This window comes from Thunnus maccoyii, chromosome 20 (assembly GCF_910596095.1).
Source record: "Thunnus maccoyii chromosome 20, fThuMac1.1, whole genome shotgun sequence".
NCBI lineage: Eukaryota > Metazoa > Chordata > Actinopteri > Scombriformes > Scombridae > Thunnus > Thunnus maccoyii.
Genome location: NC_056552.1, coordinates 13,696,720 through 13,723,649, shown reverse-complemented (window position 1 = coordinate 13,723,649; position 26,930 = coordinate 13,696,720). Strand labels below are relative to the sequence as shown.

Below are 26,930 nucleotides of genomic sequence, written 5' to 3'. Positions count from 1 at the left end.
GAATCAAAAGGAGTTTTATTAACACTCAGCCCTGCCAAAGCGGCCATTGTGTTCATGTTATTCATATTCAGATATAGTTTTAGTTATATGTCACAAGTCAAAGTAACGGATTTCTTTTTTCACATCATCTAATTTTAGGCAGTACACAGACTAAATCAGGCGGTGTGGCGAAAATGCTAGTCCTCCCATTCGTTTGAATGTGGGTAGTGAGTTTAGGCTGCGGGGGTTTTGGCTGCACTGGCCTGTGGTGAGAAAGTTGATCCAACTTTTGGAGAAACGCAACCTGACGTCACGCTGCGGTGGCCAATCACAGCAAGAGACAGATGTTTGATGTAAACTGCAACTTGACTGGTTGGCGGAGGCATACAACTTGCAAAGCAGTATTTCTAGTTAACTTTAATATAAAATGGCTGAGCTGAGAGACTTTACAGGCTTTAGTGTCAGGTCATACTTGCAGATAAAGAGAGAATACAGGGTGATTAGAGGTAAGGGAGATGGGAGTGTACAGATGGGTGCTGTGCTTAGAGAGCTAATGTTCCCCTCATGCGGGGATTATAAAGAACCTGCTTCTCCTACTTGGTTCTCAGGGCACACACGGTTACCTTAAGGCGTGAACTTCAGTGCAATTATCTTTTATGCACAAGCTTTTCAAGAAGCTGGCATGTGGGACGGACAGGACATTTTCCCTAGGAGAGCCTGTGATCATTCATCAAAGTTTCATTCAGACTTTATGACTACTGTGTAGTAATTTGGAAGCCTTTGTAAGGTTTGCTGAGCATGCACTCCTCCTCAAAACCAACCTGCATCACTTTAATTCAGATTCCTCAGACTCAATCACTGAGTTCAGTCAAGTAATAATGTTTAGCTCTGACTTTGCATTTGCTTCCGTTTGGGCATCTGCTTCTATTAATTTGTAAGACTTCATACACAGTTCACTTGGCTGTTTTTAAGTTATTATTCCAATCATTTTAGTTCACACAAGGCTGGTGTTTAAATAACTAGTTGAGGAATCAGTAAGTTGATCCAGAGAAAATTAATTTAATTTGAAAATCCTCCAACATTTTTTTGTTTTAAATTGATCATCAAGTGAAAATATCATATAATTCCTCATTACAGCCTCATAAATGCAAAGATTTGCTTGCTTCTCTTTATTTCATACATTGGAACTGAATATTTGGTCTTTATTTTACTGTTGGTCAAACAAGCAGTAACAAATTTGCAGTTACAAGAGCATAAAGCTCAGAAAAATGTTACTTTTCTGTAAACAGTATGCTCAACTCAGCTACTTTTGTAATAATAATAATAAATTTTATTTATATAGCATACAAAAAATGCAGCTCAAAGTGCTTTTTCACATGGGACAGAATGCCATAATTGAAATAACATAAGATGGAAAATAAAACCCACTGAATAATAATAATAATAATGATAATAAAGTTAAAAATAGAATTAATAGAATGCAGAAAATCAAGTAAAACACAACATTTTTAAAGAAGTGCAGCAGTGCAAAGCAAAGTAGGAAAAATAATTTATGGCTGTATTAGGAAAGTTGCAGCTAGTTAAAAACTAAAGTGAAGAAATAAGTTTTTAGCTTTTTAAAAAGAAAAATATCTAGCTTCCCTGATATCTATTGGTAGTGCGTTCCATAGCTTTGGGGCATAATTGACAAAGACTACATGCCTGATTTTTTTTTTTTTTTTTTCTTTCGACTCTTGCTGGGAATCTCAAATATACCAGCAGCAGATGATTGCAGTGTTCTTGAAGGCAAATAGTTAACAAGGGAGTAAGCAATGTAGCTTGGTCCTAGTCCATTAAGGGCTTTATAAGGAGGAGGACCATAAAATCAATTCTAAATGTAACAGGAAGCCAGTGCAGAGCAGCTAAAACTGGACTAATGTGTTCTCTCCTCTTGGTTCTGGTTAATAGCCGAGCTGCAGAGTTTTGAATGAACTGAAGTCTCTCAGTGGTTTCTTATCAGGAGGCCAGTAATAAGTGTATTACAGTTATCAAGTCGGCTTGAAATTAAGGCATGGATCAGTTTTTCTGCATCTTTTTGATTTAGAAATGGTTGTACTTTAGCTATGTTTCTAGGGTGGAAAAGTTATGTTTTCACCACCTTGTTAATGTGGGACTTGAAGCTTAGATCTGAATCTAAGATAACATCAAGACTTATAACCTCAGATTTAATCCAGGGAGTTAATTTCCCCAGTTTATTAAACAGCATTTTTTTAGGGCTGATTAGTAAGATTTCAGTTTTGTCCTTCTTTAACTTTAAGAAATTATTGTTCATCCATTTATTTATTGCCAAAAGACAGATAGTAATGAGGTTTATAGCTGCAGCATCATTTGGTTCAGCAGAAATGTACAGTAGTGTGTCATTCACATAACTGTGGAAACATGCATGATGTCTCCAAGTTGCAGCATGTATAGTGAGAATAATAATGGGCCAAGGCAGCTTCCTTGTGGAACCCCAAAGCATGTTTCTCAGACACATGATGTCCAAGACTGACGTAAAATTTTCTGTCTTTGATGTATGTTTTGAACCAGTTTTACACACAGCAACTGATTTTACGAGACGACTGATTAGAATATCATGGTCAGTTGTGTCAAATGTTGCTCTTAGGTCTAACAGGACAAGAATTGAGACCTTATTTTCATCAGAGTTCAGTCTGAGGTTGCTAATTATTTTAGTAAGAGCAGTTTCAGTGCTGTGGTGTGTTCTAAAGCCTGACTGAAACTCCTCCAGCATATTGTTTTCTTTAAGAGAGGAGTTTATTTTTATATTATTTATTATAATATTCTAGAGTTTTCAGCATTCTTTGTATTAATCTTGGAAACGTATTGCTTTGTTTTAGGCAGTCATGGCTTCTTTGATTATTACAGTGAACTGTGAGCCTAGTTTTCCTCCATTGTCTTTCAGCCTCCTGACAGATTCTCTTAATCTCATTAACAATAGTTAGAAATGTCAACAATCAATTTGTCAGGGCAGGTATGGTAACTTTTTCTGTTTTTTACTTTTTCTTCTCCTGCAGCCCGTAAGAGACTGGAGCAGGTTGAGAATGGAGGCTGCGATCGGGATGTCAGCAGTATGGGGAGTCGGTCCAGTTCCTCAGGTACAACTTCTGGAATTTCAAAATCATGAATGTATTTAAAACATTGTATAGTAGGATCATAAAAGAGGTTTATTTATTTATTTTGCATTAGTGTGGTAGTCTAATGAGGCAATTTTTTGAGTCTGTACTTAATGAAATCCCAGTGAAAAGGCAAGGCAATTTGTTCCTTTTTATTACAGAAAATAACAGGTCATTGCTAGTTCTTACATGACCAAAGCCACATCAATAGTTTTCTAAGTTAATCTTGAACCTCCATCCCCTTTACTCCTCAGGCTCCTTGAATGCACGTCATGGTGGGAGCAGTGGTGTTGAAGAGCGGTCACCAGAGAGCCAGTCAGGTCCTTCAGTGGTGGTTGTGGACAGCTTCCCAGAGGTCGACAAAGCTGTGCTAGTGGAGCGCATCGTCCGTCTGCAGAAGGCCCTGGCTCGCAAGCAGGAAAAAATTGAGTTCATGGAGGATCACATCAAGCAGCTGGTGGAGGAGATCCGTAAAAAGACCAAGTGAGTGGCACGGACCAAAGTGCAGGAAGCAGAGAAAGAGAGATGATGAGAACCTTTTGGTATTATTTTTTTCAGTGCAAATAGAGTGCCGCATTGGATTTCGGTGAGCGGTTTGAGCAGTGGTGAAGTGGAGCTAATATTTCTAACTGCAACTGAAGACTGTATAGTGCTTGAAACTCAGCAGTGGTACAATGGTAGTGCAGTTCAGCTAAAGGTCTCAGCACTTTGACTTTTTTAATAAATACAAAAAACAAGCCACAACCAGCAACCATTAAACTACACAAGAGGAGACAGCAAAATATAAGAAGCTGCTCACTAATGGCAGCAGTACCTAACTATGATGGGAAGTAAGAAATGCACTGATCCAATTCTCAGTATATTGATAAATCCTATGCATATTTGTACACACACAACATTTTACCTTAAAGAAAAGTAGCAGCATGTCATGTGATAACATAAGGACTCGAGTGAAGCTGTGCAATGTGTTATTAAGGTGATTAAGCTGATTATTACTATTATTATTACTATATTTGACATTTTCTTTCTGACATTGGACATTTTCTTTCCATTTGAAAAACTATTTAGACACATCATACTTCACTCTTCTCTGTACCGGTGCTTCTACTGACCTTGACAGACAGTATATATGCTTACTCACACGCTTTATGACCCCTCCACCTCCCTCTGTGTCTCTCTCATCTTTAAATTCTTACCTATGCAAACACCGCACTTCTAATTCGTGACAAACTTCATCCGAAGCTATTTATAGTTGAGTTGATCAGGGGGGAAGAATTTATTATTATGGATCCATCCATATTCATGGCCATCACCTAAGCTAAATAGACAGCGTGAAGGACGTTAGGGCTATCTTCATCACATCGCCACTTTTTATATGGTTTAGTGGACTGTGGACTAATGCCAGGATACTGTTAAATGGGGTATGGGGATGAGTTTTCCACAGAGATTGAAGGATTTCTCTTGAATGATTAAAATCGGTGAAGTCGTCATTGATCAGTAAAGATCGCTGAAGGCTTGCATCAGATTCTCTCAATGACATTTACATTGTTGCTGAGATATCCAGCAAACCTACTTGATTCTACTCGGATAATCTCTTCTTTCCCACTTCTCATTTGTTTCCCAGCTATACACTTGGATTAAATCATTAGCCTCAACCTACATTCAAGAGTTAAAATTGAGGACGATTCCCACGGTTGCTGTGCTAAATTTAACTACTGTAAAATCTCATCTAAGCGGGGGATGTTACACTGTACAGAATGTGGATATGAATTTGTCCTTTTTGCCTTTCTGTCCCTATCCCCCCAGGACAGCCTGGTGAACACTCGGCTAACAGTAAGCCTGAAGCGTGTGGTGAATAAAGAGGCAGAGATGTGGAATCAGAAGCTTAGGGGGTCCCTGACAAAGGACAGTTAGTGGCAGAAAGTCAATCTGCTAATTTGGTTCACATTACCACATCCATACAAAACATTAATGACCAGCTACTCTGTTGTGTTGTCATACTTTATCAGTGTTTTCGCATCTTTTATCTCATTTACTACTAACTATTGTGTAAGCACAATTTTCCAAAGGATATATAGTTGCGAAGTGGAAGGAGATTTGTCAGGTTCAATGCATTTTTCCCAAAGAAAATGTTAACATGACTCACAGTTGTATTATCAGTGTAAAAGATGAACTGCATCATAAAATATCTGGTTCTCTAATAAAACGTCAGAGGTACTAGCTTGTATACATAAAAAAGTAAGGTGAGAAGTTAACTATGACTCCCAAGGTGCATTCTGGTAGGAAAACATCCAATCACAGAGCTTACAATTCTGTTATGTGCACCGCAAACAGCACATGAAAGCCTAATATTACACTGTTGAGAAAGCTAATAATGCTTCTGGGATAATTCTGAATCATTTCAGCAACTATGGTACTATGTTTTCTTCCAAATTGCTACATCAAAGTGTTTTGAATTCGCTGCAGCTCGGATTCAAGCCTCAGACTGGCTTTTGCACTGCTGCTGTGGCTCTTGGGTATTGTAGTGTTTAGAGTGGTCCATCATGCAAAACTGAAAAAAAACAGGATTTCTGGGAAACAAAGTGAAAATAATTAAGAACAGGTAGCCACAATATAAATATATAGGATTGTAACATTATTTGGGAGACTCACCCTCTTTGTATGTTGAATAGCATTGAGGATATCATTAAAATAAAAATGTGAAATGGGAATGCACAGTGGGAAAAGGTATTTCTGGAACTAACAGCTCTTCCTGCTTTGTAACTCTAGTGCTGCATTGCTATAGTACGAAGTCAGAGGCTGGTCATTGGCTGGCTGCACTGTCCATATATCTGGTTTGTAGTAAATGAGCTAAAACATGCAGAAACAGCAGCATCATCCTACAAGGGCAATGATGTCTGTCCTTCACCCCCCCACCTCGCTATTATGACCATTAAGTCTAAATGAGCCATTCATGTGACTTGAATTAAAATGCAGCTGATACAAACCAGATGAGAACAAAGCAGGAGGAAGCCTCTGTTTGGGAGGTGTAGTTGGCCGCTCATCCAGAGTGTACAGTGTTTTTTGACAAGCCTCCAGTGTCAAACTCAGAATTGCCTTTTAGATTAAGAAAGGTCTTCAGACCTACATCTTTCTAACCTTATGCACCAGATGGTTTGTTATACAGAACCATCTGAGAAGTCGTCCTTGGAAACTGGACAGGTAAAAGGACAGGTACTTTCAAAAGATAGTTGGCAGGTGATTGGATGAACTCTCTGTCTGTCACCGCCTGTCACATGCTATCGCTCCACCCAAACCACACCCGTAGCTGCCAGTAATTCTAAGTAGCTGATTTGTCCAAACTACTGGTGCTTTGGAGACAAGCGCATAACTTGAAGCCTGACCAAATAGATTCTCGCGTGATCTTGTGAATCTGGCTGCCTCGCAAGGTAAACATCTTTCTTTCTCTGCCTCCTCTTTTTCCTCTCTTGCCACTTTTGAGGAACAGGGTTTAGTCACCCTAAGAACTGGGCTTTGTTGCGCGTCCGATGCAACATATCCGACAGCTGTACTTTACCCAGAATTGTCGCCTTCACTTCGTGCATGCTTGACTTGCTGCCCTCATTCCTCACACTTCCACTGTTGAGGGGAAAAAAAGAGAAAATATTACTAATAAACTCAAAAATAAGTCATTGTCTGGCTTATTTTCAACCCGATGCTCACCTCCCTGCTCCTCCGCCGACCCGTGCATGCCATTCAGCACACCATGTGGCCACATCTTTAATTTCTGTCACTTTTTTGTTTTTACTAAACACTGTCGTGATGGAACTGGAGTCCAAATATGGACCCTTGCAAGTCTAGTCAGAGGTAAGTCTCATTTTATGTCTGTGCAAGCCCAGGTGTTTGTGTGTGTCAGTGTGGGACAGGGGCGATTTATGATGTTGGCTTCTTTGTAGTGCTTACATAGCTACTGTATTATTTCAGGTTTTTTTGCACCATAGATTTAGTTGGTTTCTTAGTTTGCAATGCATACACTACACCATACAGTTTTTTAGGTTTATGTAGTGCATAATTGTTTGGTTGACTTCTGTGAAAGACTTTTTACAAAGAAAGAAAACACAGTAATCATTGTATATAATATAATACATATATAATGTATAAAGGATAGTTGTGCACCAATTCTTTTTCTCCACAAAGCACAAGCAAGAGCCAGTGCCGAGAACCGGTATGAGTGCTCAGAATGCATGTTAAAAATTATATCAGATTTGATCCCCCCTTTTTCAGTGTACAATCTCAGTCAGCATATTTAATATCTTCATTCAAGGTAAAATGCTGATAAATGCTTTCGCATTTTAAGGAGGTCTGAGACTCAAGTGTCCCAGTCTTCTGCATACACAGTAGTAGCTATTTATATCAATGCATAGTCTATTGTGAAATGTCTTTAACAGAAGTCGCTGGCATGTTTTCAATCCTCCCAAGACCTCTTTCACAACATATTCACTTGAATAAAATGCCTCCCTGAACAGGAAAGTGAAACAGCATGCTCTTTTTCAGTCACTTGAAAAATCCAATCCAAAATGAATGACTATCCCAAGTCAAATCTTGGTGCCTAACATGAGTCACCACTTTAAAATCAGTATAATTGCCTAGATTAGTTCCATAAAGTTATTAACTCGTTATGGAGCGGGATATTATGTAACTGCACACAGCAGTTCTGTCTGCCGCACCTTAAAGAATAACTTAACACCAGGCTGAAAAGTTGTGGTGTTTTCCTGTCGGGAACACCCAGCAGTAAGGTGTGGTCTGTTTCACTTGTAACCACACCCAACAGTGATGATATGCCGTATACTTTTACATCGTGCAGCAAGACGAGAAGTGAAACCATTGGAAGTCAGCAAAAAGAAGATTTTCAGAGGGTGTTAAGTCGCTCTTAAAGACGCAAGACTCAAAGCGCAGAAAGGGGACAATTGTAGAAGATTTCATTTTTGGTATTTATGGTCGTGTTTTAATTGCCTCGCATTGTTGATAGCTTGATGATTGGTAGTAGTAGCAGTAGTAGTAGTAGTTGTTGTACCTCCAAGCAATCTACATTTGAGTTGTTTTTCAGCTCTGGCTAGCGAAATATTGATTTTTACTTGGTGGAAGTCAGAATCTCACTACGGTGAGGAACGTCCCTCTGATCAGAGCTCATCCTGTGCACTTAATCAGCTCCACAAACTCACTCTCAGACACTCCCTGAATTTTAAAATGAACATAACTATGCGAGTGAGTGTTGCTTTGTCTTTGTTTCCGTGCTTTGGGTATAGTTTCAGGGGTTGTGAGCAGCATAAAAATATTGCATACTGACCCATCCTAAGAGATTTTCAGAATGTTCACCTTTTTCTGTGAAGCAACAACACAGCCTTCTCCACCTGCCCACGCACTTAGAGTCTGTAAAAGAACAAGACTTAGGGCTAGAGGGCTTTTATACAGGAAGTGGTGACACTCGGCAGAGGCAGCTGAGTCACTCAGTTGACCAGTGAAGTTACTTAGGTCGACCGATGGTGCAACTTCATCACTCAGTCAGTCAGTCACGGACTTTTGCGTTTATAGGGCTGGCCCCTGCAGTCCAGCCAAAAATAAGAACAATTCCAATAGTTTTCTTGTTCATATTAACCACCTTCATGCTTCTTTTATCTTTGATACCTGGAGTGTAGCCCAAGCATCCTCACTCTTACAGCAGAAAAGATATCATGAACGTGTTTCGCACACTAGATTCCCTAACCATCTCCTTTAGCTTGAATAGTGCTTTGTATTATTTTCCCTTCTCTTTTGTCTCACAGTAAGAAAAAGATTATAATGTAGGAGGCGGTAATGAATTTGAATGACAGTGGCAGCTCTCTGGATCTGTTTTCCTTTTTAATGGAAACACACTTGCTTGTCAATGTTCTCTTGGCTTCGCTGGGAATATTGGACAACAGGAAGTTAAGAGCTGTTAAGCTAATGAATTCTCCTCTCTACCTCCTCTCTGACACAAACATAGCTTAAACGCAACACTATATTGTTATTTAGATGAAAATGTATAATGAACATGAAGATTTATCTCACTTTCTCTCTCGTACACTCACACACAAGCATGCAGTTGATTAATAGATTCCTTGCAGCCCTTTCTAATGCAGCCGTTTTCATTACTTTTCCTTCTCTGACTCGCACAATAATAATCTTTCTAACTATGGCTGATTGTGTCCCATGCGTATGAGTTCAAGAAGCCATCCCACTGGAATTACTATTCAAGTAACGTCTGCCACCTTTGCCGCTGGAGACGTTTTTATTGCTCTGTCGGAGCTCTCCACGCTCCCACCTATAAATCCCGCTTCCTCAATTTTCTTTGCTCAACAGTCTCCAGCCGAGGACACGCATTCACTCCGTTTCTCCTCCTTTTTTTTGAAGCACAGCGTTTGACTCATCTCCTCACTTTCCTCCCCACAGAATTATCCAGAGCTACGTGCTAAGAGAAGAAACAGGGGCCCTCTCATCAGAGGCATCAGACATTAACAAAGCCCACCTGAGCCGGAGGGGAGGCATCATGGCTTCGCTTTACACCTCCCACCCGGCGGACAGCGGGCTGACCCTGGATTTGTCACTGGAGATCAACAGGAAGCTCCAGGCTGTGTTGGAGGACACACTGCTGAAGAACATCACTCTCAAGGTAAGTTCTCCCCCAGCAGACAGCACACCATGCTGATACTGAACTGTATTTATATAACCTGATATTATTAACGATGCATGCGCAGTGTTATTCAAGCCTCTTAATGAGAAGCGAGTGTGTCGTTTTTTTAAACTTAGATGACTCAAGTAGGTCAATGTCACGCTCTGCCTTTGCAGCCTCACAGCCTGATGTGACACGACTATTAAAGTGCAGAAGGTGCACCATAAAGAACCCGTTTAGTCAAACCCTAATACAGAAAGTTCGTCTTGGGCCAGTTGAGTATGGAAATACACATAAATTACAAATATTATGCACTTCTAATTCACATTGCTCTCATAGCATTCTGTTGTCTTAGCAGTTTAGTTTGCCCTTGTGTCTTGCTGATCCTGTTCTTTTTTGTCAAGTTGTTTTATTGCCCTTCAGTGCCTTTTTAAAAATGCTCGTTCATGCTCTTTGACTCAGTCATCATAAAACGATGTTTCTAATTATAGTCTGGATCTTACGTTTTACTGTAATTTGGCATTTACTGGCTTATTAGCGTCCCATGCAGTCACTTACGTAATAGTTATCACTTTTTTGTGTGTGTGTGTGTTTTTCATACTGAAAACTTACCTGACTTCCTTTAAGCCCTCACACCTACACCTGCGCAGGAGACAGGATCACTGGATTAGAGCTGCAATCAATCAATCAATTTTTATGTATATAGCGCCCTATCACAACAAAAGTCATCTCAAGGCACTTTTCACATAGAGCAGGTCAAGACCGTACTCTTTAATTTACAGAGACCCAACAATTCCCCCATGAGCAAGCACTTGGCGACAGGGGTAAGGAAAAACTCCCCTTTAACGGGTAAAAACCTCAAGCAGAACCCGGCTCTTGGTGGGCGGCCATCTGCTTTGACCGGTTGGGCTGAGAGAGAGAAGAGAGAGAAAGAAACAACAACAATCATAACAATAATGACAATGACATAGCAGAGCCAGAGAAGGATGCCAACAGGACTGTGAAGGACTGCGAAGGCTCGGCCCAGAACCCAGGGTTTCCTGTGAGATGAGAAAGCACAAAAAAAAAAAAAACTCCGGGGAAGAAGCCAAGTTAGTGACATGCATTGATGTTACATGAATGCATACAGATGGAGAGGAGGAGGAGGAGAGAGGAGTTCAGTGCATCATGGGAAGTCCCCCCAGCAGTCTAGGCCTATAGCAGCATAACTAAGGGCTGATCCAAGGCGAGCCTGGCTGGCCCTAACCATAAGCTTTATCAAAAAGGAAAGTTTTAAGCCTATTCTTAAACATAGAGAGGGTGTCTGCACCCCGGACCCAATCTGGTAGATGGTTCCACAAGAGAGGAGCCTGATAACTGAAGGCTCTGCCTCCCATTCTACTTTTAAAGACTGTAGGAACCACCAGTAAGCCTGCATACTGGGAGCGCAGTGTTCTTGTGGGATAATACGGTACTATGAGCTCTTCAAGATTTGATGGTGCCTGACCATTAAGGGCTTTGTAAGTTAGGAGAAGGATTTTAGATTCTATTCTAGATTTTACAGGAAGCCAATGTAGCGAAGCTAAAATGGGAGAAATGTGATCTCTTTTTCTAGTTTTAGTCAGTACACGTGCAGCTGCATTCTGGACCAGCTGGAGAGTCTTTAGAGACTTGTTAGGGCAGCCTGATAGCTGCAACTAACCATCATCATCTTTATCGATTAATCTGTAGATTATTTTCTTGATGAATGGATTAGTCATCTGGTCTAAAACATGTAACGTCCTGCTCAGATATCACATAGCAGCCAACCCGGCCTCATGCAGAGGCAGTAGCTAATCTTCCTCTCAGATCCATTAACTGTACATCAGAGAGCAAAGCTGTATACTCTGTGCAGAGAATCTCATGCTGGGATAATCTGCACTTTCTTACCCAGGCATGTGACAAGTTTCTCCATGATTGAGTATCTTATTTCTGCTGAAACATTTAGATATCTTCTCAAAACTTACCAGTAAATTGCACTGATCTGAAGCAAATCCTTTCAACAAATAATCTTGTAAACAACTACTTTCTAAAAATTGACACCACCGTTTAAGTTTAACTTGTGTGATGGTGTAGATCTTTGTTAATAAAGTCACAAAGTGCTTAAGAATATAAAACATGAAACATTTAGACCGGTTTTGCTGGCATAAGTTCTACATTCTGTACAACAGAAATAGCACAATTAAAAATGAGACATGAAAATCATCTTAACAGCTTCACTTAAGCAAAAACACAGAGACTGTAATAAAATATGACACTGCTGGCGTCCTGATGGCCTACAAGTTTAAAAGCAACTTCCTCGAAGTCCAGAAGAGGACCTTTGTTGCATGTCCTTCCTGATTTCTCTCTCTCTTTCCTCATCTCATCTCTCAAATGTTGTCTCAGTAATAATAAAATGCCCAAAAGATATTACAAAATAGATAAATAAAATAAAATACTACACTTAAGTTTGACAATATAAGTGTGGAAAAAGTTAAATTACACAAGGAATGTCAAATCAGCTGCTACTTTTCGTTCATTGAGGCAGTCTTACATTACTGTCAAGATGACGCAGCCGTGGCCTGTATGGTTGTCTGTACCTGTCCGTTACTGTGATCTGACAGGCTGACTGCGCTGTCAGGACAGCGCTCGCCAGGTTGTCTCTCAGCCGTCTCAGTTTTAGGAGAGATAACGTCAAAAATCATGGTCTAATTACGCCCCTGTATTACTGATGCTTACGCTAAGTAAGGAAACTGTGCCTCGCTGTAACTGTGTGTGTTTTTCCTCCTTACTAATTCCCGACCTGAAGTAGTTGATTTAGCTGATATTCATAGTAATCCATCCTGCAGCCCGTGTGTATGTGAGCTTTGCCCAGCTTCCATTTCTCCACTTGAGGTTTTTTTTTTTTTTTTTTTCCATTGATGAATTAAATGAATCAGGATTTCAACTGAGCCAATTTTCTGATGTGTTAGTGGTAAATGAATGAATCCGTTCCACTTCTCAGCTCTCGGTGCACAACAGCAGTCAGTTCTCAAGAAGTGATTTGGCCAGATGGTGCGTTCTACCCATAAGAAAATGTGGCACCAGGAGTGAGGCAGCCTGTTGTGATTTGTTTATTTCAACTCAATGAAATATGTAAATTTCCCTGATTTACCTCCCATTTACCACCCAGCTGCTCTATGTATGGCTTAACCATAATGTTCCTTTTGTGCCACATTCTCCTTGGATTTGATGTACTTATATTCACATGTATTTTCTCACTGCATGGAAATTTTAACATCAAATCTTGGGTTTGACCGCCAGTGTCAATTATTTGACACTGAAGTGTTTTAATTTCAGCTCAGGTTATTAAGAGGCATCTGGAAAACATGGCACAGTTTTTGGCATTTGCTCCTTGATAAATGTGAAGTTGACAAGAAGGTCTGTACTGATTTCACTTTAGGTCTGCTGTCCGTCATTTTTGGGCCACTTTGTGACAACAAATTAACACACTGGCATATTATCAACTTCTATAAAATCATTATGGCTTACATGTTAGCATCCAGCAGATACGGAGCAACGTTAGCATTCATTTTGAGTCGTGTTTCTGGCCTCACCTGATGAATGAAAGTCCAATATTACTCTTAATATGCTCTCCTTTAGCTCTGTTCTTGGTCTCCACCAACTCCTGAGGTAAATATCTGACTCTTTAGCTGCTAAATGCTCCACTATGTTCACCGGCTAGTTGCTAACTTTGTCTATCTGCCATTTGGTGTTCTGCAAGTAGCTTACACTGGGTTTTTAGAGCTTTTTTTTCTGAAAATGGCTGCCTGCTGCTGCTGAAATCAACACTGATGGATGAGAGTAGTGAAAGCAGTGGAACACCAAAACAACGAGCTGAAGTGCTGAACGGAACTGCAGAGTCTGATTTTTTTATTTGCGAGTTTGTCACTACAAGCAACCCATTTCACATGACACATTTGATCTATTGTTCATAGGTATACAGTCACTGTACAACACCTGCTTTATGTACCATAACATTAACCATTTCTACATATTCAAAGGTGTCCAAATTAAAGCGGGTGAAAAACTGCATCCAAATGGGCCATGGTTGCTACAACATTCATTAAAGCTTCTAATGCACCCATATAAACAAGAAGAGCACTGAAGAAGAGCATGCGTCACCATCCTGTCTGCACAGCCTCTTTGATGTTTGTCTTTTTTTCTTCATTTGCATGTGTCTTTACATGGGCGCATAGATGCTTTATTAAATATTTTTCATATTTTGCAAACAAGCATCTTCCTATTGTCTTTCTGTTGTGTCAAATTAATCTTAAAGACACTCTATATAAAAACTTACATGAGACAATAAATTGTAATGTGGGAGTATTTTCTGGCAGCAGCTTTTTGTTCTGTGGATGAAGGATGATTGTCAGAAAGCAGGAAGTAATGATATATGATATATGACTCAACATGGGCGCGATTAAAGGACAATAAAACAAAACACTCTGACAAAGCCAAATTAAGGCTTTGCTTTTGCTGTGATGGATTATTTAGCTTTGGCAATTTTCAAGTCCGTGAGGATTTTTTTTTTTTTTTCATACTTAATAAGAATTAATGGCCGCTATTTTCAACTACACAGAAAATAAAAAATAAAAAAGCCAGGGGCAAACTTTTAAATACAGCATTATGTTAATGTCAATTTTTGAAACTTTCCAAAAACTTTTCTCCTTAGAGACAAATGGCATTAAAACAAAAACATATTTTTACTACTTTTAATGTTGATATACAGCTTTACAGGCAGACACACCAATCCCTCTCATGTATTCAATCTCATTTCGTTTGAGTCATAAAATCTTTTCTGATTCCCAGGAGAATCTGCAGACGCTGGGCGCAGAGATCGAGAGGCTCATAAAACAGCAGAGAGACCCCGGGGACGAAGTAAGGAGGAAGTGACACGACGCACGGCGCAGGAAAGAGGAAATAAAGGACCAAGAACTATTCGAGGGATCTCCAACCCGCCAATTTTTTGAATCGGACAACAAAAATGCGACACACACTCGCGAATATGAAGGAGCGATATAAATGTGTCAGTAGCACCTAAGGTTGCTTTTTGGAGGATCTCTTGAACTCCGTTTGGAGAAAGTGTCTCATATTAATTGAACTGTCACTATTCCATCCACATTGTGCCACCTTCTGTTTCCTCCTTTGACACAACAAATCTTCCTCTGGCAAACGTCCGTCTCCCCTGAGCCATGCCAAGATAAACATTTGTTGCTTCAAGCTTGAAACTCTGACTTGCCTTGTAAATGAATCCGATTGAAGATGCCATAATTCTGAATGTATAGCAAATTCTGTCTGGGAAATTAGAAAACATGATTTGCCAGTGATTGTTCGCATAAGAAAACGGAAAAAGGCGAAGAATTTGTATCTTCTGGTGCATTTCTCTCCTCACGGCGACTCACATCTCTGTCCACCGTAAATAAACTGAGGTGAGGTGATCATCGCCCAGCATGCTCTCTCGACTCCTCTCCCGACGTCCATCTGCCAATAAGCCAAATGTATTATTGAAAGGCTGCTTCTTCAGCTTGACATCATTACACAGCACTCCATTTGTGAAGCAAAAGTGGAGGAAAAAAAAACAAAAACCCCAACAGATACCAGTACCACCTGCGTCTTTTCATCTGCTTTTGCTCTGCACAGCACCTGCAACCAAGCTGGTGAAGCAAGGTGCCTCATATCAGCAGACCCATCCATCTGTGTGACACCGGTGCTACGACTTCAGGAAACACTGTTTCTCTGCAGTGTTTCACACAGCCAACAGCACTATGCCATCCTACTCTAAAGATGTTTAAAAATGAAGAAAAATCTATGAGGAATATAAATATCATGCTATCAAGGTTGAAATGTAGAGCTGGTCTTTAGTTTGGCCATTTTGAATGTGATTTGTAATTTATTAATTTTTGTTGAAATAGATTTTTTTTTTAGTGTCTGATTCCCTTTGTATTTTTTTATTATCTTGTGTTTTCACTTGAGAGAGATATCTTTTAGAATGTTTCGTCTTTGCTCTTAATTTAAAATAATCCTGTAATGAATACCTCAGACATTTCTTGCTTTTTCCTCACACGGCTAATCTAATTAGCACCAACTTGCAACAACTACAGACGTTTCAGCTTCCCAAAAAGTAGCTCGCTGCTGTAGCAGTTATTTGCATTCCTCTTTTCAGCTAATGGCTTGTAGAAACTTTCTTTGCACCGTGTGCACAACATGATCAGGTGGGGAAAAGACTTAAATGTTAAGGTATTTCTATCACACTCCTCTTTTTCTTTTTTAATTTGTAGTGTCACTGAGTCAGTTGAGGTAAACCAAGTGTAGAAGAATCTGAAGGAGAACAGGGGATCTGTAGCTGTAGCTCAGGAAAGCCTACAGAACCTACAGAAATATATCCAGGGACAAAGTGCAATGCTGTTCCTTTCATTGATTTTTTTTTTTTTTTTTTTTTTCCCTGAATGTATTTGTGTGCCAGTAAACTGTTTGTACGTCTGGTTTTATGCTTGTGTATGTACAACATACAGTACTGTACGACTGTGCCAGTGTGTTGCATATTTAGAAACGTCCAAATCAAGTGTGTGTTTATGCGCGTGCATGGCTACATGTGTGCCTTTTTTTTTTTTTTTTTTTTAATAACCTCTCAAGCTTTTGTGTTTACACCTTCTGTACATGCTTGAGCTGTCGGGGCTTACAGGCAGGTTGACCATGAAGTTTGTTCCATCCAGAGGCGTAAACATGATTTGCATTTAGACCAGAGTCTGACAGCCACACGAACACATGCACACACACCTGCAGCTCCGTACCTGTCCGCTATGCTGCTCACAGGGATAATGCTTCTGTTACTCATTCACAGCTGCTTAAGACTGTGTGTGTTTGCACTACAAACACACAAGATGAAGGGTTATTGAGAGCTAGATCATCTTATCTATATAGAGTGTCTTTATTTCATCTGATTGCAGAAGCTGTCACAACAGATAAGTTTCCATCTCATTCCCCCCCCCCCCCCCCCCAGTCAGAAACAGGCTTTTATGGGTCATGAATGGTTGCAGACCGATCCCCTTCCCGTGCACCCTGAGGCTATGTTGACATGGCCCACTATGTGAATAAAGATGAAAGTTTCCAGGATTGAGGTCACGGAGTCCTTAAAGCCTCACTGTTGCTGCAGAGGGTGCTCAGTGTTTGATGTAGCAAACTCATTTCTTTGCAACGTGGAGATCAGTAAATAAAGGTACAAGCGGCAAACCTGGAGATTACATCTCGATTCTCCTTGATACTGAAATTTGCAACAACAACAACAAAAAATCCAACATTGGTTCAGTATGTTTGCAGTTTTACTCGCATTACATCACTTCACAGCTTTCTTTTTCCTTTCAGTCAACTGATAAATTAAATTCTTTTCAGTCTTTAAATGCTAAAAAAAAATCGTAGCAGTCTGTTTACAGAGGGAAAAAGTCAAATCTGGCCTATGCAAACACTTGCATGGGCTTTTCTAATTAATTTCCTCTTGAGGTATGTTAATACACTTCCTCTGATTTGATCGCAGTGTGTCACCCGTAAGAGACGGAGCACTTGCTGATCTGAGATTTTCCACATTTCCACGGCCTTGAAATGAAGCCATGCCGCAGCACCGTGTGAGTGCATGAACAGAACCTCACTATACGGATATGAAGAAATGATGTTCAGTATGTGCGAGTGTCGAAATGTGACGTTAAATGAGAAGTTTGTCTCTTTTTTTTGTGTGTTTGTTTTCTCTTTTCTGTGCAATGATTCTCTTCTTCGCTCGATTTTGTGGAATATTCAAACTGTGATCATGATATACATTTGTAGATATGTCATTCTGTAAAATGATGCTGAGATGTTTTTAAAAATACTGATTCTGGATTATGTTTGTACATATGGTGTTTCCAGGGAATAAAAGGAGATGCGTCTTAACATGATTCTCTTTTTTTTTTTTTTCCCCTCACCATCACGTTGACACTTGCATTTTTGTTCACATCTGTTGTCCTCGTTACTGTTTCTTCAGGTGAAAGGGTGAGAGATAACAGCACACAGATAACTTCTCACACCCTGACTCTGTAGGATACACAGCCTTAGGTCACGCTTCAAAAGCAGCAGCGTAAGCAGTGTTGGAGGTCATGCACACCACTGCACCACTGTCAGTCAAACCAGACGGCCTCTCAGATGATTTACAAGCAGCACTGTGGGAAGACTCCCAAAATCCAAATGAAAACAAGCATGAACTCTGCAACCTGACATTTTAACTGAATGCATCATTCTTGTGTAACTAACCGAGTTTGTTAAAGAGAACTTGGACAGAGTTTCATAAAATTATACATTCATAGATATAAAAGAGGTTCACGTGTAGAGTTTTGTGTATCAACGTGTCCTTTGGTTTCAATCAAAATCATGAGTCATAAAAGCAGTTTTGTAAAAGAATATCCTTAGTCACCCTGTCAGTCTGCACATCAAAATGTAACATCCTGCATGAGCTTTCTCTACTTCCCACGCACACACATGTGCAGACATTCAAAACCACCTACAGACCAGCTGATAGCAACTGTCATCAAAACAATGCATAATTTAGCGGAGGAAATTCATTCCTCTCACATATAGGTGAACTTTCCCATTTTCTCTACAGGCACAGTGATGCACAGCAGGTTCAGATATCTAATTCAGGCCAATGGCTGCTGAGAGGCTATTTTTAGCTCGCTGATAACGGATTCTCCTATCAGCTTAGATGACCACCCTTGAATTCATAAAGCATTGCATTGTCCTTTAGACAAGGCGGCAACCAAGACAGTAGCTCTCAAGGTGTAGAGATAACAAGCCTGTCCTTGTCAGTCTATGATAGTTACAGCTGCAACATAAAGATAAAAATAGTTTAATTTGAATAATTAGTAATGCTCTTAAGTATTATTATTATTATTATTATTATTGTTATTGTTATTATTATTATTATTATTTATTGTGTGATTTGAATTTTCAAAGTTGTACTCTGTGTTGTGATATCTTTTGTACTTTTGGAGTAATTTAAGTCCAAAGTGAAGGCTTTTACAGCAGTTTTGAGATCTCACCAGTGTGTCATGTGATCCGCCAGTGGGGAGAGCAGAGATTTTTTAGATCAGAAAAAAATTCTAAACACATCTCACTCCCACAGTTTTAACTCTCCGAGCACATATCATACCTTAAAATGTTGCCACAAGCCTCCTCTCTCTCAAAACCTTAAAACCTTAAACCTTAATTGATAGAAAGAACACTGTCCGGCTCTCACTGACTCCAATACAAACTGCAGGTGGTCCCTCCTGTTTCTTACTTACAGATTCTCTCTTCCTTCAAAAACTGTGCCTTTTCAGAGGCTTTAACAATAATTATCAGAGATTGAAACATCTCTGGTAGAAACTACAGTATTTTTCCACAGGAGCAACCACATTTTTCACACTGATGTGCATTTCCAACATCAGGCTGAAAACAGGAGAGGCACATTTTACATAGAGCTGAAATGATAAGTTGGTTGTAGGAAAATTAATCAGCAACTATTCTGATAATCGATTGATTATTTTTAACTACTCTTAGGCAATCATTTCAAACACTCCCAAGTTAAAGCTTCTCAATTGTGAGATTTGCTGCTTATCTTGTCTATGATAGCAAATTAAATACTTGAGGGTTTAGACTGTTGGTCTGACAAACAAGCAATCTGAGGATGTTACCTTGGGCTTTAGAAATTGCAGTTGCCATTTTATAGATCAAACAATCAAGTGATCAATCAGGAAAAATAATCGTCAGATTAATCAATACTAAACATGGAACGAGGACTGTGGATTTGTCCCTAATTTTTTACAGTTTGATCATATTAGGAAGGGATTGGTTTACAGCTATTATGGAGAACTTTGTCATCATACATTTGAAATTGGAATATTGTATTGAGAGTTTAGTTAGTTAGTTAGTTGCAGCCTTAGTTTGAAGATGTGAACAATTGAATTTATTTGGTCTCTAAAATAGATGTGAAACTGAAAAACTGAAGAACCAAAATCCCTCACCTGTGAAAAAGTTTGAAGTTAAAGGCCAGTAGCCACTTCAGAAGAGGCAACCAGTTACTGCAGTAGTAGCACTGGGGATGAAGGACTTACCATACAAACATAGAGTATGTTCAATGGTAACACAGTTCAATATTTAGTGGTTCATTCAAGCTATTTATATCCAAAACCAAAGTATTTCCTGATTTTTTCCTGGTTTAAAGAAGCTCAGTTTTGACTATTTCAGTATCAAATAATATACAATCTTTAGATCAGAGGAAGAAAGAAGTTATAGGATTGTTTTATTTGAATAGATTTTAGAGGATGTGAAAAAGTGGCCACACCATTTTGTCTCCATTATACTTTGTATTTCTTTCCATACTTGTCATTTGTTTGTTTAACCAGTTTAACATCTATATTTGTTAGAATTGTGGTCACATACTTTCCTGGATTTTGTTTGTGTTTAGCATTGTTTAGTTACATTTACATCTGCATTAATGGTTTAATCGAGATGGACACGTATTTAAGTTTATTTATTGTTTATTTATTTAAGTCCTGAGTTAATTGAGTTATAGATTAGCTTAAGTTGTAATTTACCATGTACCCACCGTGCTTTCAGGAGATAAAATGGGGAGGCACTGAACCAATTCCTGCTTTTAAGTTTTCACTGACATCACCAGTGATGTCATGGATTAGACCAATCATAGGGGGATTTATTTTATTTATTTAAATGTTTAGTCTTGTATTTATGTTATTTGTACTTATTTTGGTTTATGGTAAGGAATATACTGTAGTTTATGCATGTGTAAACAATGTTAACTGATACAAGTGACATTGTCATATAGCAGTTGTTGGTATAAGAGAAAGGACACCCCTGCTAGAAATATAGTTCTGCCTAGAAAGACTGGAGGGCCTATTTAAGGGGAGGAAGAGCAGAACAGAAAGAGGATGTCGTTCAACAAACCTCTGAGTCTGTGTCTCATCACTATCCTTGACACTCTGGCAAAACAGCAAATAATTGTAAAAAGCCAGATTGTTGCAGAAATATTAATTTCATTTAGAAACTTTGTTTGAACACCATAGCGTGCATCTTCTTAAGGAGATGTATGCTATTAATTTTCTTTTTTCTAGCACAATCCAGTGATTTTACCTATTTTTTTAAATATTAAGATTTATAATGGCAATCTATGCTGGGAATGATCCATCTCAGATGGCACAGGTGTGTAACATTTCATACAATTCTACCCACAGTCAGAGCTACAGTAAGAATATAACATGATATTTGTACAATTCTGTCGTCTTTAATGAAATGAAACTTGGTTCACAAGTTTTCCATGAGAATGTGCATATTGAAGCATGGCCCCAATAGCCCCACCTTGTGATCCTTAATAAAACACCACCATGCTACTTAACTGCCACATCTCTTAAATGTCATATTTCATGGCAACCAAATTCAGTAAAATTGTACACATGAGGATGCTGAACAAGTCTGTAGCATTTGATACAATTTCACCTGTAGGTGGCGCTACAAGATTTAAAAATTTGCTGCTGGAGCAGTAGCAGTAGCAGCACCTCTCTACAACAGTAGAGAGTTAGCACATGTCTGCCTGGAGAATGGGAGTATGATTGTTCACCCATCTTCATCCAGCAAATCAAAAGGTGCCATATTACCATACCACACCATATACCATATATCAAAGGTGAGTTTCCTTTTTTGTCTTTCTTTTCCAGTCAGTTTGGATTGTGCTATATGCCCTTACTTCTGTTATGATAATGACTTTACACTATGTCATCTGATCACAAAATCAAACAAAATAAGTGAGTTCAGTATATAGTTTTTTTTCTTTAAGCCTGAGATCTATTCTTTGAGATTCTTTCTGACTTATTAACCAATCTCAATGTTTTGGAGTTTTTGCTCAAATTGTTTTCTTGAAGTGAATTTTATTCCAATTAAATGTGAAAAGCATTTGACTTGAATTAAGTTTTGAAATCAGAGTCTTGCTAATTAACTACATCTGTACTGTTGCTAAAACAATCTCTTGTTTCAGTGGCAAGTCAACATTTCTGAGGGTGGAGCTGGACTTGTGATTCTGATGCTCCAAATTACATGGTGAGTTTCATTTTGCTTTGTTTTATATGCCAACATCTCCAAATTACTTAATTATATTCAGATGATGTCCCATTGATGTCTGTGTATTAGCGTCCCCCACTTTGTGACTGATATTGTTTTCTTTCATGCCTAAGTACTAGTAGATTTAGTATTATAGAGGCCTGTATGAAACACATCACAATTTACAGCAATATCCCTAATTTAGTCCTTCAGTGTTCAATGCATTGCTGGATGGATGAAACACTGAAGAATGGATGTGCTACATAAATTAAGTATTATTATTATTACTACTACTATTTTTAATAAATAAAACATTTTTTCACACCCTCTTTGAACACACTTTTTGTTTTTCAGGAGGTTCATAGGGATAAACTCTGAGAGAAACACATGCCCCCTAGGTCACAGAAGACAGAAAGTCACACAGAAAAAGATGAGTCCAAGAGGAGTATGCTAATATTTTTTTATAATGTTTTATTTCTGTACAATATTCAGACAGACTGCATTACTTGTTTAAGTATTTACTTTTTATATGACTGAAATTTAAGTTTAATTACCCGAATGAGCTCCATGCTTTGTTTTTTCTATTACTTTCTAATTTTGTACAAATGCCAATAGTTTAAATGAAGATGCTAAAGTGAGACATGGTTTGAAAGAAACACCTTGAAGTGTTGTATCACTTGTCTCAACATTTTAAGTCACAACTCAAATGGCTGTTTATTCATTGTTGTAAATACTGTCAATGAGTAATCATATCAGGTCACAAGGTTTGGGGAAAAGGCATAGGCAAGGCAAGTCTTCACTTCAGTCTCTATAAATGTCACACCCTCCATTCTTCACAGAATGCTTTCTATTCTCTGTCATGGCTCTTTACCACCTACGCAGATTCACTTCTCACTTCTCATCTATTTTTGTTGGCTGTCCTGGGTTTCTAAGGTGTGGTGATTTAACCGTCTCTTCTAATTCATTCAGTCCCAAAATCAATGTTTCATTTTCTGACTTAACCTTTCATCCCAAATTCTTCTGTTTATTTCTTCAGCATTCCAAACAAAATGTGCTTGTTCCATTATTCTTGCTCACACTGACTCTCCTTTCTGTCCTTATATTTCCATGTTGACATTTTTTAAAGCTCAGAAAATTCTGACCCATCATCTCCCCTCTTTTTAACGCCTGATAGTTATCCCATGACTAAACCCTGGGCTTATTCATAACTCAAGGCAAGTGCCTCTTAAATGTGGTCTAAGCCTTCTGCAGTACTCAGGCCTCTCCCTCAGGATCGATGCTGCTACTCCTGCGGCTATGCAGGGAATTTCATCCTCTTCTCTCCAACAAATGGGCCGCTGATCATCTTCAGCACGCTCCACATACATTCTACCTGACTCAGACATCATCCTCTCTGCTCAAAAAATCCCTCAAGCCCTAAGACTCACGGGGTAAGTCGTGCATATAGCTGGTGGTCGTTACTCATTTATGATTTCATAACATTAATTAATTCCTCATCCATGTTTGGCCTTTAGCCTCCTTCACAGAATTTCTATCTCTCCCCTTTCTTCCATATCTTAATTCCTAACAACTGTTCATGTAGATGAATCACTCCTCAGGAAATATATCAAGAATATAATTTTAATACTGATGGTTATTGTTTTATCTCCTCTCAGCTGTTACAGGCTTCACTTATTATTATTATTATTATTATTATTATTATTATTATTATTATTATTGTTATTATTATGGTGATTATGATTATTGTTGTTGTTGTTGTTATTGTTATTGTTATTATTAATTATAATAATATTAATCAGAGGTGTCTTTGGGCTTTGGGCTTCAGTTCCATCAGAATGAACCTGAGAACCGAGAAACATTACTTTTGTATGATTTTTTTTAATAAAGACTTACATAGACCGATCAATCGATCGACCGATCGACGCGCCTACACTTTGAAACTCCAAAACGGGACCAAACCTCCTCCAAACTATCCAAAACTAGGGCTAGGTATCGGTACTCAATACGTTTAAGGTATCGACCAAAATAACCTAAATCCATATGTTGCAGCAGCTGGAAACAGCAGCAGCAGCTAGCAGTCTAATCAGCTAGCAGAAATCCAGCAGCTTCCAGTTCTCACATGCATTTTCCTCAGGAAATGTCATTCAAGTTACATTCTAATATTTCCCTTTAATTCATTGTTATTCTACATCACCGTTGGCCTGTTTAACGAATATTTTTTCCTGTCACCTGTGTACAGAAATAGACCTTTGTTAATTGGGAATATTCATGTATCCATCTGGTCTGTCCCATTAGAAAGATTAGCCCACTTATGTGTGGAACCTCTCTGTAATGCTTTGATTGTATGCCTCTCTCCTGCCCTGCCTCTTAACGTGCTGCCTCACTTCAGGCTCAAAGATGGAAATTGAGAGGATTCGTTTTCTCCAAGAGGGCTGCAGTTCATTAACAAACTCAAACCAGAATGTTGTCTTGTTCATTCAGGTTTCTGATGAATAAGGTGTCAAGCTGCTGTTTATGAATGGGTCCATGAATTAAATGTAAGGTGTGTACAGTAACATGCTCTCACAACATTATGTCAGGACATCGTCTTCTGAATCTTTATGCTAGATGTAGACAAGAGTAAAGTTAAAGTCTTTAGGTCAGTTTAACACAAAGAGTCAGTATGAAAGATAGCAAGCTGAGCTGAGTCTTCAGTGTGATGATGGCTTTTGTACATTTTATCAAATAGTGCACTTTAATACAAATCTGAGGTAATATACTTGAATACTTCTATTTGTTACTTTAACACTTTAACATCTGCAGCTACTTTTTATTTTTCTGAATAAAATTTTATATAAAAACATGCATTTTTAACCCAACTTTTTCAGCTTGTGACTGCATACACCAGAGTGATTTCTCAACTTAACATCTCAGATGGTTTAATTTCTAGGCCCATACCAAGAATGTCAAAGTATACGATATTTCACAAAAACTGAAAGATTAGACGAAAAATTAAAGTCTGTAAAATGCATACAAATTTGTGTAGCAGAACTTTGTTCTTTGTTCACACAATCACAGATTTATCTTGTGACTGACTGGAGGGGTCCGACACTTTGTTTGGGAACCACTGGACTAAACTACAGAGCTATATATAAAATAATTAAAACTAACTCCACCTCAACCAGCAACAGTAAAATGCTGCGTACATATTGATGCATCTGTATTAACAATCTGATAATGTCATACATAACAATGTTTCAGTCACAGAGGATGTTTTTTCTGCAGAATTAGTACTTTACTACTTTAAATACATTTCGCTGATAATACTTATACTTAAGTAAGATTTTGAAAAAGGTTTTTTACTTGTAATGAAGTATTTTTATATTCTTGTGTTGGTACTTTTACTCGTAGTACAGAATGTGATATGTAGCCTTTCCGCTACATATCCAGTTGTTAAAAATGAAAGGGGCTTATAGAAGTCAGGTTTGGATTTAAAAAAAAAAAAATTTATTTGAATTGTGACGATATGTTTTAGAATTTCAGGTTTTTGTTGAATGTCTTTATGTTTGTCTTTTAACATCTCGGGACCAAGTTGGAAATAAGTGTTTTCACTTTAACATGTTATCCCTTTTTGTTTTTGTTTTGTGTCTGTAATCCATGAATAAATCATATCATATATATTTCTCTCACCAACAGCATCGAGTGTTACAGTCTGGTGGAGGAACCTGAACTGGTCAGCGGAGGTCCAGAGGAACAGTTGAGAAGCTGGGGAGGGTTTGGGGAACTAATGCACTACTGTCATGTTTAGCAGGTGTGACACATTGGCCTTTACTGTGAGGGGAGAAAAAAGTCAGTTGGCGGGCTTGCTAAAGGGCACTTTTCCCCTTTTTAGACTGCAGGTTGGCCTCTGAGAAGGCTTTGAACACTCTGTGAAGCCACTCATCATGGGTGTGCATGTCCACCTCTTGAACCACAATGTTTTTGTGAGAGACTGTTAATCCAGCCAGAGCGGTTAATGCTGTACTTTGAAAGCAAAGGCTTTGTAAAGGATTAGGTGCAGCACAAAGACTTAACAGCAAACATCTGTATCTGAAGACACTTGCATATGTGATGATGGTGGTCAGATCTCTGCACTGAGAATGGGATCTAACTAACATTTCTTCTTTTCTCAGTAGATTAGAGACCCAGGGATGATAAAAGACTCAACAATACTTGCTTTAATCAGTGTTGTCGCTTCTTTGGAAACAGCTGCCACGTTATCGTACACACACAGTCATCCTGGACACAAAATCTCAAGACATCAAAAGAGGACCCCTGGACCATCCGACGATGAATCATCAGCTTATTGGGATTCAAGCGTCGGATTTAGTAAAAGGTCAAGGCCTATGAGGTTGGCACTCCTAACGTACAATTGAGAAGAAAGTCAGAGTAGGCTTTTGGAGCCACAGTGCATCAATATACAGACTGTGCCAAAAGTTTCTCATTTGGAGTCATTGGAAGCAAAAACAGTTGAAGCACTCACCAGTGAGAAAATATAGATACTGCATATCCAGGTGCTATATAACACTCCATGATAAAGTGGTTCATGTATAGCATAAGCATCTTTGTATACATGCACCTTTGGGTGGGAGTTGGACCCTAAAGAGACAGAGTGGTACAGTACCCAGTCATTAAATCACAGCACTCCAAGGTTGCTTTTTGTAGCTGCTCCAGCTTAATTTATGGTCAACTTCTAATATTGAAAAGTAGTTTTTCCCCTGAACTTTCCAAGTTCTGCAGCCACTCTCTGCTGTTCTTATTGCAAATGTTTGTAAAAGCAGTCATGTTGTCACAACTGTGCTATGCTCACTTTCACAGTTCATATTTCCAAAAGTGCAGCATCAGTTTACATTATAAAAGGTGAGCACAAACGCTGAACATGACTGACTTCATTCGCCCAATCGTTACGTGAGCCACAATTAAAGCGAGCCAAAGCGCAGCAGATGGAGGCCACGAGGCGCCAA

At 38.8% G+C, this 26,930-nt stretch overlaps 1 protein-coding gene across 1 annotated transcript in view; it reads left to right on the top strand.

The window, feature by feature from the left end:
- The window catches only part of ccdc186 (coiled-coil domain-containing protein 186), a 33,851-nt gene extending 18,421 nt beyond the window's left edge, over window positions 1-15,430 (top strand). The window contains exons 14-17 of the mRNA XM_042397416.1: window positions 3,033-3,113; window positions 3,386-3,614; window positions 9,579-9,798; window positions 14,647-15,430. Coding sequence (XP_042253350.1) covers window positions 3,033-3,113; window positions 3,386-3,614; window positions 9,579-9,798; window positions 14,647-14,730 — 614 coding nt within the window. The 3' untranslated portion in view covers window positions 14,731-15,430. The remainder of the gene's footprint in view (window positions 1-3,032; window positions 3,114-3,385; window positions 3,615-9,578; window positions 9,799-14,646) is intronic.
- The last annotated feature ends 11,500 nt before the right edge of the window (window positions 15,431-26,930 follow it).